The sequence below is a fragment of the Dipodomys ordii genome, unplaced genomic scaffold, assembly GCF_000151885.1.
Source record: "Dipodomys ordii isolate 6190 unplaced genomic scaffold, Dord_2.0 Scaffold11, whole genome shotgun sequence".
Lineage (NCBI taxonomy): Eukaryota > Metazoa > Chordata > Mammalia > Rodentia > Heteromyidae > Dipodomys > Dipodomys ordii.
Genome location: NW_012267227.1, coordinates 19,579,992 through 19,593,701, shown reverse-complemented (window position 1 = coordinate 19,593,701; position 13,710 = coordinate 19,579,992). Strand labels below are relative to the sequence as shown.

General features: G+C 44.8%; 1 protein-coding gene across 3 annotated transcripts in view; it reads left to right on the top strand.

Moving 5' to 3' along the window:
- The window catches only part of LOC105981152 (chromosome unknown open reading frame, human C15orf41), a 115,183-nt gene that overhangs the window by 41,477 nt on the left and 59,996 nt on the right, over positions 1 to 13,710 (top strand). For all 3 annotated transcript variants that reach the window (XM_013010203.1, XM_013010206.1, XM_013010204.1), the window contains 2 exons: positions 7,482 to 7,547; positions 8,110 to 8,215. In XM_013010203.1, coding sequence (XP_012865657.1) covers positions 7,482 to 7,547; positions 8,110 to 8,215 — 172 coding nt within the window. The remainder of the gene's footprint in view (positions 1 to 7,481; positions 7,548 to 8,109; positions 8,216 to 13,710) is intronic.

The window sequence follows — 13,710 nt, the reverse complement described above, 5'->3', positions numbered from 1 at the left end:
TGTAGTCACACGCTGATGAGTGCAGTGTGCAGGGCTCACGCACACACTGTAGTCACACGCTGATGAGTGCAGTGTGCAGGGCTCACGCACACACTAGTCACACGCTGTCCAGACAGGATTCACGCACGCACTGTAGGAAAGAAAAACAAGTTGTTGTGACTGTATTCGAGGCGACAGTAATTAATCTGAAGATAACTGATTATAAACACCCATGCAACTGTCACACATTGTGATTTAGACCTGTAATCCCAGCATCTCTGAAAGTGGAGGTCACTTGTGGCTAGGGAAGAAGTTAGTGACAGTCCCCCATATCAGCAAGCAAGCTAGGGGTGGTGGCTCACACTTGTGATCCCATCTACCAGAGGTACAGGTAGGAGAATCGCAGCCCAGGGCAGCTCTAAGCAAAAGCATAAGACCCTACCTAGTTAAGACAAAAAGGGCTAGAGGTGTGGCCGACATGGTGGAGTACCCGCCTGGCTGGAATGCAGCCCTGTGGTCTCTTTCCAGTACCATCAAAACAGACACTGACCTCCCATGCCCCAGCCCTGGGTGCTGTCGCCAGGTCTGCTGCAGTGGGAGGCTGGATCCCTGTCACTCGGCAGGCGCTCACTCCAGCACCTTCCTTGTGAACATGGAGGCCCGCAAGCACAAGGGCACGCACCACGCTGTGCTTCACAGGGGAGGGAGCCCACTGAAGGGTGAACTGTCTGCTCTGCGGTGGGGGGACCTGGGGTGTCTTCTCTGCTCCCCTTCCCCAGCACCTTTGCCACCACGCCTGTGGGATGCGTGCTTTGAGCTCTTAACTTTTTAAGTGCTTGCTGTAGGCAGACACCATTCAAGATTTAAGAACATTTTCAAACATGGAAAGTTCCAGGGAGATTTAAATATGTGTATATGTCAGGGCGTCAGTAGTTACTCCAACGGTAGTTACTTTAGAGTCCACCTTTATTGGTCAGCTACCAGGAGATGTCAGAGCCTTGGGCCCAGGGCTGGCTGAATCCACCAGTGGCTCTGCACCGCAACATTGTATCTGCTGCTGAATTACTTCTTCCCCTGTGTATCACTCAAGTACTAAATTGACTCCTCTGCTCAGGCTTGCCTCTTTTCTCCCTTCTTTTTTTCTCATTTGGGGTTTGTGGGAGTTTTGAGAGCTGCGGAGAGGACTGTGCAGTGCAGAGGCCGGACAGTGATACTGCTTTCACCTTTGGGATAAACATGAAACAGAAGACCAAACGCTCACCCTGCCCAGACTTTCATTAATGACTTCCACAGCCACTGTCTGGGGCAAATCCTTGTGAAGTTTGGCTTAGAAAGGATGGCTCTGGAGGAATTCTTTCCAGCCAATGTTTTCCTGTTAGGAGATGCTAACCATCATCTTGAGTGACGCCCGAGCGGCAGTCTCTCCATCCCAGCCTTCCCTCTTCCGCACATTTCCCACCGGTGCTCGTCCAACATTCCTGCGTTGCTCGGAGGGACTCCGGGAGGCTGTGCTCTGAACAGCAGGCCGGCTTCATGCCGTAAGAAATGAGGGTCTTTGCTGGAAGGTTCCATGGGCCCTTGCTTCTTTATCCCTACCTACAGTGAAAACACTGGGCTGGGAGGTGATGTCCACGTCAGGTGGAGAATGGATAGCCGGAGCAGATAGACACCGAATGCTAAGATTGTCTCTGTGCCATGTTAGTGGAGAGACTAGAAATGAAGTGAGCTGGTATAGGTTGGGGGCCAGAGATCTCTTGAGTGTCTCATGCAGAATCAGCCATTTGCATTCCTGTCTAAAATAAGAGCAACTGAACCGTGATACTAGGCAGGGGAATGGGGAACTGGGGCTGTGAAGGAATTTCAGGATAGGAGACCACTGCCTGCTCCCCTTCATCCAGTATTCTCATGCACGCTTTTCCCTAGACACAGGGCTGAGCCAGACACACAGTGCTTTCTGGAAAATGAGATGTCCATGGATCACCAAGGCTCGCTGCCACCTTGTGTGTTCCTTGTAGTCTGCCTGCCGCTGGCTCCATGCTGTCCACTGCCACAGGAGGTCGTTCGTGTCGCCTTGCTCACCACGCCGTGCTTTGCAGCTACTTTGGTTGTAAATGACAGACCAGAGTTGTTTAAACACACACGCGCGTGCACACACACACACACACACGCATGCTGACAGAGGAGGAAAAGGGAGATTGAGAACTGATAGACCTGGATATGTATCTGGAATCGGCCGTTGGTGGCTCTCTGTCTCCTTGGACATGCACCTTTCTGTGTTGGTTTATCCTCAGGAAACAAAGATGATCACTGGCAGTTGCTGGTCTGGTAATTCTGTACAGTTGGACACCCCGGGGAAATTTGGGCCTCTTTTTGCTGTGATAGCTATGGACCGCAGAAAGGTCCGTCCGTGATCAGCCAGCCAGCCCCCCGCTGGGCGGCCGGAGTCATGACTTTATGGTACGCGGTGGTGCGGCAGTGCCGGGCGCGGCAGCAGGCTTGTCCTCGCGGGGTCAGGCCCTGGGCGGAGGGACTGCACGGCTGGCGTGTTCACAGCCGCAGGTGCACATGGGCTGCCCTTGCTCACTGTGTCTCTCTGTGAGGACACTGGCTCTCAGCGTCTGCTGGCCTCACAGAAAGACCACGTGACTGTATGGAGCCGGGGCTGACCACGACTCACACCAAATGCTCCTCTAAAGTCCGGATTGGGAAAAGGCTCTAATGACTGTGTGAGGCCCTTGGGTTTTGTTGCTTTGTTCTGTTTTGTTTTTAGAAGAACTTAGCCTCAGGCCTTGAATCACAGCTCATGCCCTCCCAGTAAGTAGCCTGTCTTGTTTTGAGCCTTCTTATTCTATGAAGTGTGTGTGTGTGTGTGTGTGTGTGTGTGTGTGTGTCCTTTTATTCAAGCATTAAACCTAAAGGACGTAGAATGATTGTTTTGAAGTACAAGTTTTACTTTTTTGATGCATCTGTCCCCTGTCCCTGCCGCCACCAGGCAGCAGGGACCAACTAAGCTACCTCACATCTTTTTACTCTGCTCCAGCTTCTTGACCTCCATTTGTTTCCTGTCTTTAGAGCACTTCAGATTTCCCTGGTATTGTCCCCTAAAGACATAAGAAGAGGCCAAGGTCAGAGCAGTCAGTTGTGGTCCTTATTAGTGGCTTTGATAAGAGGCTTTGGGGGAAGAGGTTGAAACTAATGGCTGTAATGAAATTTGGGGTTCTGTAAAGATTTCATTTATGTGCGCCGTGTCTCCATTCGGCACGTGTCTGTCCCGTGCACCCTGGTGCAGGTTGTGCCTCATGGCCTCCTCTCGTACTGATTGCCTAAGTAGAAAACACAGTGAAACTTACTCTTAAGAACCTAAGGCAACGAGGAGCAAAAGTCCTATATCTAAATACTAAATCAGGCCACGTTTGGGGGAAAATAGAATGCAAACAAAATGCTGGGGTAGAAAAGATACATTAGTTTTAACTGGGGCTCAAACATAAGCTATTGCCATCCCTCAATTTAGTAAAGATACACAGGGTGCTGAAAGGGACGTTTTAAATCTTACACACAGAGTATCAGGAAACTTGACAAATTTGTAGATGAAAAACACATCAGACTTAACATTTCATTTTTCAGAAACTGTGACCTGGAACTTTGCATAGATTCTCTGGAATATTGGTATTTCTTAAATTTAAAGCTTTGAATAAAACAGAACAACAAAAAATCTTTTCTTAGTAGTCTTCACACTCCCTGTGATTCTTAAGTGTATGTTAACTACTTTCAGATGTGTTTTATTCTGTGACTCAAAATCACCCCTTTATTTAAAAAAAAAGAAATTGTGTAATTAGTACTTAATTGCTTTTGGCTATTTTAGGTATTTGGAGGAGAGGGTAATTCACAGGCTAGAGAAATTGAATGTTCACAGTGTTCCTTATGCATATATAATTCTAAAATTACCCTTAAAGCCAGCCCCCAATGCCTCAACCTATAATCCTAGCTATTCAGGAGGCTGAGATCTGAGGATTGTAGTTCAAAGCCAGCCCTGGCAGGAAAGTCTATGAGACTCTTATCTCCACTTAATCATCTAAAAGTCCAAATTGGAGCTGTGGTTCAAGTAAGTAGCATCTGGCCTTGAGTAAAAAAGTTCACCATATATGCCCTGAGTTCAAGGACTGGGACAGAAAACAAAACTCAAAAGATAGGCCTGATAACTTAAAAATAAAGACCTGGGTGTTTTACACACACACACACACACATACACACACACGAAAAAAGAATAGGTGTTTGGGATGTAGAGGTTGATTTCAGGGTGAACATTCACGTTCCTTATCCCTTTGTAACTAATTTTCTCACTCTACATGATCTTTTTTTCTTGAATAAAAATAGCTCATTGAAATACCTGGTTCCTACTTGGGAAATCAAAGAATCATAAGGAAACTAGTCTGTTCAAATATGTTTGACATACCATAGGAACCTGTGTGAAAGATGAGACTAAGAAGTAAAACTGTGCACGGGACCATAGCCACCAAAGGAACAGAAAAGCTGAGAATCCTGCCACACAGTAAGAACGGGGGTACATGGCCCCTCACTTTCCAAATGAGACCAAAGATTAAGAAATAACAACAGGAATGATTGAGTGAAACCTTGAATTTGGGGCCATCTCTTCCCAGGGAGTTAAGTCACGAAGTAAGATTATTGTCCGTCTAGGTAGGCTTTGTAGGAAACACAAATACCCTTTAAGGTGTGCTTGTATTTTATTCAGGTGTCCATTTCGAGTACTAAATGTGGGCGGGGCATGTGCGAGGGGAAGAGTGCAGCAGCGGATGAGACATTACAGTTAGAACTGACCTCCGACCCCCGGCCCAGGGAGAGGCTGCATAAGACACAGCGTCATGAAAGCAGGGAGCCAAGGCCGGGGCTGAGGACATGGGATAGGCTGATGAACACAGCCAAGGTCAGAACTGGACACGTGACAGGTCAACCAAACAGGCCTGGCGGTTAGGACGGTCTTCCTTAACAGTGAAACACCTTTCAAGAAACATGCTACAAAGGGTAGAAATCATAGGTGCAGCGGGCCTTGAATTCTCTCCTAGTGGGGTGCCCTGTGTTGGGAGCATTTCCTGGGGCCCATAACGGGTGAGCATCGGTGCTCCTCCTTGGACTGGCATTCTTTCCTCTGAACTTGGCCAGGTGGTTTCCTCCTCTTCCTTAGGAAATGTAGGGTGGGAGAAACAATGTGAAAATGAGACTGCAGGTCAGGAAATGCAGGTTTACTGAGGGGAGGGTGCTTCGGGAATTTGGGGTAACTTGGTTGTAAGAACTTGGGTGATGACAGATGTGGCGCGCTGTCCTTCAGGTGCAGCTATAGTTGAACCAACCTCAAACCGACAAAGTAGATAGGAAAGAGATTAAGGGGTGTGTGTGTGAGGGTGTAGAGAGACAGACAAAGTATCTACCAGTGGTATTTTGAAGATCTCTACAAGAAGATGAAAACTTTTCTTCACTCAGTGTTTTATGATCAGGTTTGGGGACTTGGGTTTTTTTAATTTGCACAGTAAGTAACTCAAGCAGTTCTAATTCTAACTGTTGTAATTGTAATTCTGGTGCTATGTATAGGAATGTGTGTCTGCTTTGAAAGGGATTTGCTGTATGCATTTGGATTGCTTGGTGACCTTTGAAATTTTGTTTTGAGCCGCTGTCAGAAGCATAATCATTTTTTTTAGCATCTGCAAAGGCTGAACAAACTAGAATAGTTTTAATAAAATATTAATTCATCTCTTTTAATGTCACCTCAGCTTTTAAATGTGCTCATCACCACTAAAACACCACTCAGGGCACCTGAGTTGGCTTTAATAAAAACCTTTTCATTAAACATGCTGATTATGGTCTGAATATAATTGAAGGTAGAAAAATTCCATTCTTATTCTTCTATAGGCCTAGTTTCCAAATCCTCGTGTGTTAAAATAATTTGTGCTGGGTGTCAGTGGCTCAAGCCTGTAATCCTAAATACTCAGGAGGCTGAGATCTGAGGATCATGGTTCAAAGCCAGCCCAGGCAGGAAAGTCTGTGAGACTCTTATCTTCAGTTAACCACCAGAAAACCCAGAAGCAGCACTGTGGCTCACGTGATAGAGTGCTCACCTTGAGCTGAAGAGCTCAGGTACAGCGCCCAGACCCAGAGTTCAATCCCCATGACTGACCAAAAACAAAAAAAAAAGGAAAGAAAAAAACAAAATTGTATTATTGTATTTCATTATCTCACCCGTTAGCTTGGAATGTTTTTAGATGCCAGCAGGAACGTTGTTCCAAAATCTAGCATTAATCCTTCAGTATCTGGATATTGATTTTTAACAGACTTCAGCATAAATATGCACATTTTGTGTCTTGTTCATAAAAGGTTGTTCACGTTTAAAAATGCTGACTTTCCAGGGTGTACACAGACGTGTTCTAAAGCAGAGTTTCTGAACATTGCCCATGTAACCACTGTCTTGGGCTGACAAATGGATTGGAAATAAGCTACCCAACACAAGGGATGGGCCATTAATTCTAATCACAGGTGATGCGGGCAGGCGAATGGCTGCGCCACACGAGAGGACCACTTGGCCTTCTCTGTTACGTGGCTGGGCCATTAGTTGAGGCTGGGTGAAGACAGAAAGCCATGTCTGGAATTGGATGACCAGGTCACTCCAAACTCCCACGGAGAGCCCCCATTTCTTCAATGCTGCTACAGGTCAAGGACAGCATTTAGGAGATACTGGAGGATATTTTTTTCCTTCTTTTATCAAGCAGGTTTTTCCAACTTGGTCAAGCTTTCTGTTTTTGTGCTCCCTTTCATTCCAAATGATTCATTGATGTTTACAAACGATGGAGAAATTGAACCATCCTAGGGAAAAACAATCTTTTTAGACGTGTATGCTTTTCAGAATTCCTCATTGTACAGCTGTACATGCATAGCTGTACAGTCCTAATAAATGCCAGAAGCAGTAGCATACCAAAGGACTTAATTTTCTGTGGTGTTTTCATTGTCCTGTCCTTTCCTTGTATACAGAGATAGTTTAACTAATTGAAACTAAACTTGGTTAATTGCTTTAGTGAAAGCATTTATTTCATAATTGTATAGACCTGTGCTTGTGACTTACTAGAAATTGTCAGTGTTGGCTGGTAACAATGAAAAATTTTAAGAATATGGGAGTAGAATCCTTTCTTTCAATCAGTAAGCTTATTTCTTTATTTTGAGTATTTTCAATTACAAAAAAAAAGATAGCTGATGACAGCTTGGAATAATGATGTTTATAATAAATACAAAAAATGCAAAGGGGACAAAAAAGCATTTTTGTGACTATGCTTCAGGTTTGAGAGGAAAATTCATTTATTCTGACACAGCATTGCATGCATAAGAAAGCTACGTGAGACTGCATTAGTAATTTTTACACATATTTAAGAAAGAAAAGCAATTATGTTGCTGTCTTGTTAATGGAACACTGTTGTAAGTAATGGTGTTTGTTCTTCCCGTAGATGAAGATCAGCTCCGTGCAAAGGGTTATGACAAAACGCCAGACTTTATTTTACAAGTACCAGTTGGTAAGTCCTCACTCTCTGGTACTCATTTATTTATAGAGAAAATCAGTATTTTTTCCCAATCTTTTAAAAATTGTGTTAATATTAGAAAATGTTATCAGAGTTGATTAGCTTTATAAAATTTTAGCCAAAAGGTGAAATAGTTGGAAAAGATTATCTTTAGAAATAGCAGAAAATTACAGGCTCAGATGAAATCTGAGCCCAGCAAACTTCTGCATATATTCGAGCAATGAACATGCCCTGCTAAGACATTTCGGCTGCCATTTTCAACCCGTTTCTCTGAGTTTTGAGTTTTTTATGGATAGCCAGACTCACACTGGTCTGCTTGACATGTCTCCTGTCATTCCAAGGAAGAAAGAGCACCTGGGAGAATGTGGTGGAAATAAGAGGATGTGATGAGCGCTTTGGTTTTCCTGTGCTGAACATACACATGGGTTGTTTTATAACCGCATCTCTACTTAATGCCCACTGCTCCTCCTTGGTGGGAGGTGTAGAGGCCTGTGTCAGCTCAGAATTTCCCATCTTCCCTTTCCCTGGGGTACATTAGTAATGCTCTGTCCCCTAGCTGTAGAAGGACACATCATTCACTGGATTGAAAGCAAAGCCTCATTTGGTGATGAATGCAGCCACCACGCCTACCTGCATGACCAGTTCTGGAGCTACTGGAACAGGTAAGGCTTTACCATTTTTCTCAGAAGATAAACGATACTGAGCTGAAATCTCATTAGCAAAATAGTACTTTGTTTGGCTGGTAAAAATGCTAGTTGCTTTCTTTTCTCCTGGTAAATAGAGAAACTTGATGCATGTATTCATTTCAGATAATTTAAACATCTCTACTTTTGTCATGTTGCTCCATTTTTTAAAACTAAAAAAAAAATCTCTGCATGAGTTCAAATTAGTGTATCTTCTGTTTCCTGTTCCCAGTACATTAGTATATTATAGTATATTTATGTATAGTATATTATCTTTAAAATACGGTTAACAAGGCTTAGTGCATATTACGATACATACACTGGACTTTTTGGTGTGAAACTTAGGTTCACTCTCTGACTATAGAAAGTGGTTACCCCCAGTGCTCGGAGGAACACATCCAGACCATATAAAAGATGGAATGACATACTTCAGAGCAGTGTGAACCCGTTTCCTCCCTCCCACTTCCTGCCAGCACTCCTGGAGCAACGGTAACCTCAGCAATTTAGAAAGCTAGTTTTGTCAACTACCTCCCTGCTTTCCTGCCTAGAAGAGGCCATCTCATTCTCATTTTACAGATAGCCAGCCCTCGGGGGAGGAAGCTGCTTTCTGCGGGCTCTGGGGCCTCTTTTCGCCACACTGTGCTGTGCCATTCCCAGATTCCCAGCATACCCCCAGTGCCATTCATAGTGCAGCTGTTGAAACACTGGTAGATTTCCTGTCCTTGCTGGAAACAGGAGGTGGGTCAAATGATAAACTTCCTAGATGAGTTGTGGTCCTCCATTACTATCCCCAAACAAGATAGCGGTAAAAACACTGAGATTGTCAGGAGACAGTAGCATCTGTGAGCCATTACCCTGTCCTAGAGAAAAAAAGACAAGAACAGTGGCAGGTTAGAAATTTGTCATTGTGTTGTAAGTCAGCCTTCTAAACGGCCTGCGGACCTGGCCTGTAGCGGCTGTGCTAAACTAAGCCTACTGTTTGCCATGGTAACAATGACCATGACAAAATGCTGAACGTAATGGCTTTCTTGATTTTCTTGTGTAATTGCGCGTCGCATCCAAGCTTTACTTTACAGGGATGGAGGAGGAAAGTGCAAAATGTTTTAGAAATCAATGCTGCTTCAGCGTTTCCTGTGTTTTATTCAGCCATTATTCAAATTAGCAGTAATGTGGCAAATTGAATTTTAGATTTTTAGCAATTTTATGATGAGTTTGAAACGGTAAAGAAAGCATCATTGTTGATGGCATAGGGTGAGCAGTGGCAAGGAAGTTAAACTGCCTAAGTTTAGGTCACTAAAGAATTTTAAAAAAATCAGTAGACTGAATTGTTAATTCATTAAGACTATCTTCCTTTATTTGGTCCCTGTCAAGTCTTTTCCCAAGACCAAGTGTGCTTACTTTAAAATTCCAGAATTACATCTTTATTTTCACACAACAAAACTGTTGAGTGCCTAGCATGAACCATTCTAAAGCATTATTAAATAATCTCGTCACCTGTGTGATAAACCTGTGATTACTGACATGGCTGGAGGGGTGTCTGAACAGTAGATAATTTAATGCTGTTGCCCGTGGGTGGGGTTTTAATAGGATTATGTTGCATTCTAGGTTTTCCAATATAATCTTTTACTTAGACTACTGTTGACTTACATACTCTGAATACTCTGAACACTTTCTTTGAATGAATGCCAGCTAAGTGGGTATAATCCATTTATGGCATATTTTGTGATAAGGGAAAGTCTTTCTTGGTTTTAAATAATGGGATTGTTGTGGGAGGAAATGCCTACCTAGAAGTTACTATGATGAACCCAGGTATCTGCAGAAAAGCTAAAGCATTATGTAAGTACCCGCCTTCCAGATGGAGCACCAAGATAGACCTGCAGGCTCAAAATAATAATACAGGGCTGGGAGGGTGGCTCAGTGGTAGAGTGCTTGCCTCCCATGCATGAGGCCCTGGGTTCGATTCCTTAGCCACCATATAAGCAGAAAAAGCTGGAAATGGCACTGTGGCTCAAGTGGTAGAGCGCTAGCCTTGAACTGAAGAGTTGAGAGACAATGCCCAGGCCCAGAGTTCAGGCCCCACAACTGACATAATAATAATAATAATAATAATAATAATGCAGATTACCTGAACTTTCAAGCAAAACATTAAGCTTGCATGTGCATTCTGCATCTCCTTTGATATATGGAAGCTTTCAGTCAGTCCCACATTATTGTCCGTTTTGTTTAAAACCCATCTGCTGTTGCCATGGCCTTAATTTTGGGAAGATTTAATTCCCAAAAAAGCAAATGGTGGCCAAAAGCAAGGCAAAAGTCTGAGGTTCCGACATGGTGTATACCTTCGGAAAAGCCCAGGGGACAGATGGCAGCTGGGGACGCGCCGGTGGCCCTGTGTGGGCCTCCCTCCCTGGATGGAGCTTGTGTGCAGGGCATTCCTCCCTTCCCATGGGCGAAGGAAGCAACCAAGGGAGCCACGCTGTGTGTCTTCCAGAGCCGCTTCTTGTGGGCTGGTAGGATAGGAGGGAGAGGGCTCTGAGGAAATGCGGTCTTGATCGTATTAATGCACTACTGAAAAGACCCAGAGCCGAGTTTCAGCTATCAGATTTTTGGACATGTGGCTCCAGAGAGTCTCCTCTCCTACAAGCAATGCTAAGCTAATACCTCTGCCACAAGAATTGATTTCACTTCATTTCTTAGCTCTTAAGTATTTTTTAAAGATCAGTTATTTACTCGATGGTCTACTGATGGCTGTTTCTGGTCTGTTAGAACTTGAGAGAAGAGGCATTTAGAATGGGCTGAGAAGCAGACTCGAGGAAGGTATTTTTCAGAGGATGGCCAAAGTTTTTTCCTGTGTTAAGATACTTTCAGGAAGCCTGCAATTAGCCAAATCACAGATTTTCAGTTATTTCAGTCCTGTTAAAAACAAGGCTGGTCGCATCTGTCTTAAGTCGGAGTATGTGCCTCAGCTAGATGCTCTTGCAAACCTTCAATTACAGCAGCCTCTGGAGCACTGCTGCTACATCCTAACAAGTAGCAGCAGCAGCAAGAGATAGATTGACTGATAATTAGCAAATGCACTGGAGGGGACTCCTGTAAAGGTAAAATATAATAATTTACTTTTCCATTTTTGAAAGTGGTGTTGTTTGCAAGATAACTGACATCCCATCATCCCAGCTACTGGACACTGTTATTAGCTGCATAACCTCCAGATATTCAATGAGGAGGAAGGAAGCATTCTCTTTGTATTCAGTACTTTAAAAAATGTTCTCTCATAATAAAGTAGCATTTTTTGTCAGTGTCTGGAATATATATGACGAAGCACTCGTATTTTGTCTCATCACTCAGGGTTTTTAATGATGACTCTCCATCCAAAACTCAACAAAAATAGAAATACTGTCTTAGGCGTTTGGATCAAGGTCTCTAATCATGAAATGGTTCTGGGATGAGAGTAACTGATAACCTGAAGCTAAAATCCTCTTTGGCCCCTGAAGCTTAGGTGGCCGCGGCACGCGGTGGGGCAGGAAGAGCCATGTGTTCGTTCTCTCGATGTAAAGCGTATAGCTGGAGAACCTGCGCAGAAGCTGCCAAGCACACTCGCCACCCAGCATGATCATACTTGAATTCTTGGATTTGAAAACCATAGTCAGATCGATTGTTGTGGTTCTCGGAGTGTACGTTCAGATGACCCTTATTTTCCTTAATAAGTATCCCAGAGCCCAGGGGAACGAGGTGAAGGAGGCATCAGGGCACAGAACGGGCCGGGCCGGGCTGCCCCGTACTCTCTGGCAGTGCTGCGGGGTGGAAGGAGAGAGGAAGCCTGGTGTGGATAGAGCTCAGTCTGCCCTCGGCTCCACACGTGCCCCGGTGTCTTGCTCACTTCTGAGCAACGTGGGGTGCTGAGTATCGCTCTGGGGGTGGACAGCCCATGGCCTCAGTGAGCCTGCGCATTCCCTCTCACACATGTGCAGCAGGAATGTGAGTCACAAATAGAATTCGAATGTCTCATGCTCTTCTCATACATAAGAAGTCTGTACAAAGTCTACTTCCTGTGCGAATGTGAGTTCCAGAATCAACCAGGAACCACCACATTCGCGGAAAGCAGCCAGCCAGCTGGTTCATCTGCGCCCTGCTTGCGCTCCCACTTGTGTTCTCACCCTTGACGCTAACGATTTGTGGGGCCGGGCGCCGGTGGCTCACACCTGTAATCCCAGCTACTCAAGAGGCTGAGATCTGAGGATCGCGGTTCACAAAAAGCCCGCCTGGGCAGGAAGGTCCGTGAGACTCTGATCTCCAATTAGCCATTAGGAAACCGGAAGTGGCGCTGTGGCTCAGGTGGTAGAGCGCTCGCCTTGAGCTGAAGAGCGCAGGGACAGCGCCCAGGCCCAGAGTTCAGGACCCACAACTGACCAAAAAAAAAAAGATTTGCGTGAACTCCATTTTCTTCTTTCCTTCCTTCCTCGTGTGCATCAGGGCACTGACATTCCCTCTCGGTCCTGTTGGATTCTGCCAGCAGGTGCCTTGTAACCTTCGATGGTTCTCATTTATAATCCGTTCTGCCATCTCCTTCCCTAGCTGTGCTAGTAACTACCGCGTCCCCATGCGAACTTCCTTAGTAACACAGTGATGGTGAAAAGTCCCTTTATTCAGTAAAGAGGATGGTTTTAGGACTCAAACCTGGCCAACAATGTCACTAGTAGGCTACAATAGTCATCGATGATGGCGGAAGATCTGATCATTTAAGAGTACTTCATATGGGGTGAAGGTGATGGAAATCAAGCCGTTGTATGCGCTAACAGGCCACTGTGTCCAGCTGTTTTGCACTCAACATTGAACTATAGTATTTCGCCAGTCATTGCCTTTTATCGTCTTCATGTAAAATGAATGTTTTCATCATTAAAAATTGTTACCACAACAAATGGTAGGAAACTGGTCCATCTAGATACAAGTAAAGTCAGTGTATGTGTATTGAGTCCCCCCTTTATAGAGACAGCGTATGAAGCGTTTCAGGGCATACGAAAGTGCGTGAAACCTGATGCTGCCTTCAGGGAATTTAATCTAGTCCAGTAGGGAAACAACCGGCTCATCGGTCACAACTGTAGCTAACACGGAGTATCACCTGTGTCGGAGGCCTGGGGTGAGCACTTTATCCACACACTTTATCCACACAGCCCCTTTTCACACAAGGAAGTTGAGGCATGGAGAGGTCACGGCCTAGCGGACACCCATGGAGCTGGAAGGAGCGGCACATTTTTTACATAGAGGATCAGTGACTTACGACGGAGATGGGTAGAGGGCACAGAAGTGAGAAGGGAGGGGAGGAATGCTGTAGCTCTCCATTCCTCCACATTGAAGTAATCCGTGAATTCCCAGATGACTCTGGTGGTAGTGGACCTGAACGTTAGCCTCTATTTGTAGCAACAGCATTTGGTCAGTATTATCAGCGTGCCACACAACACTGGTAAAAATGATATATTTAG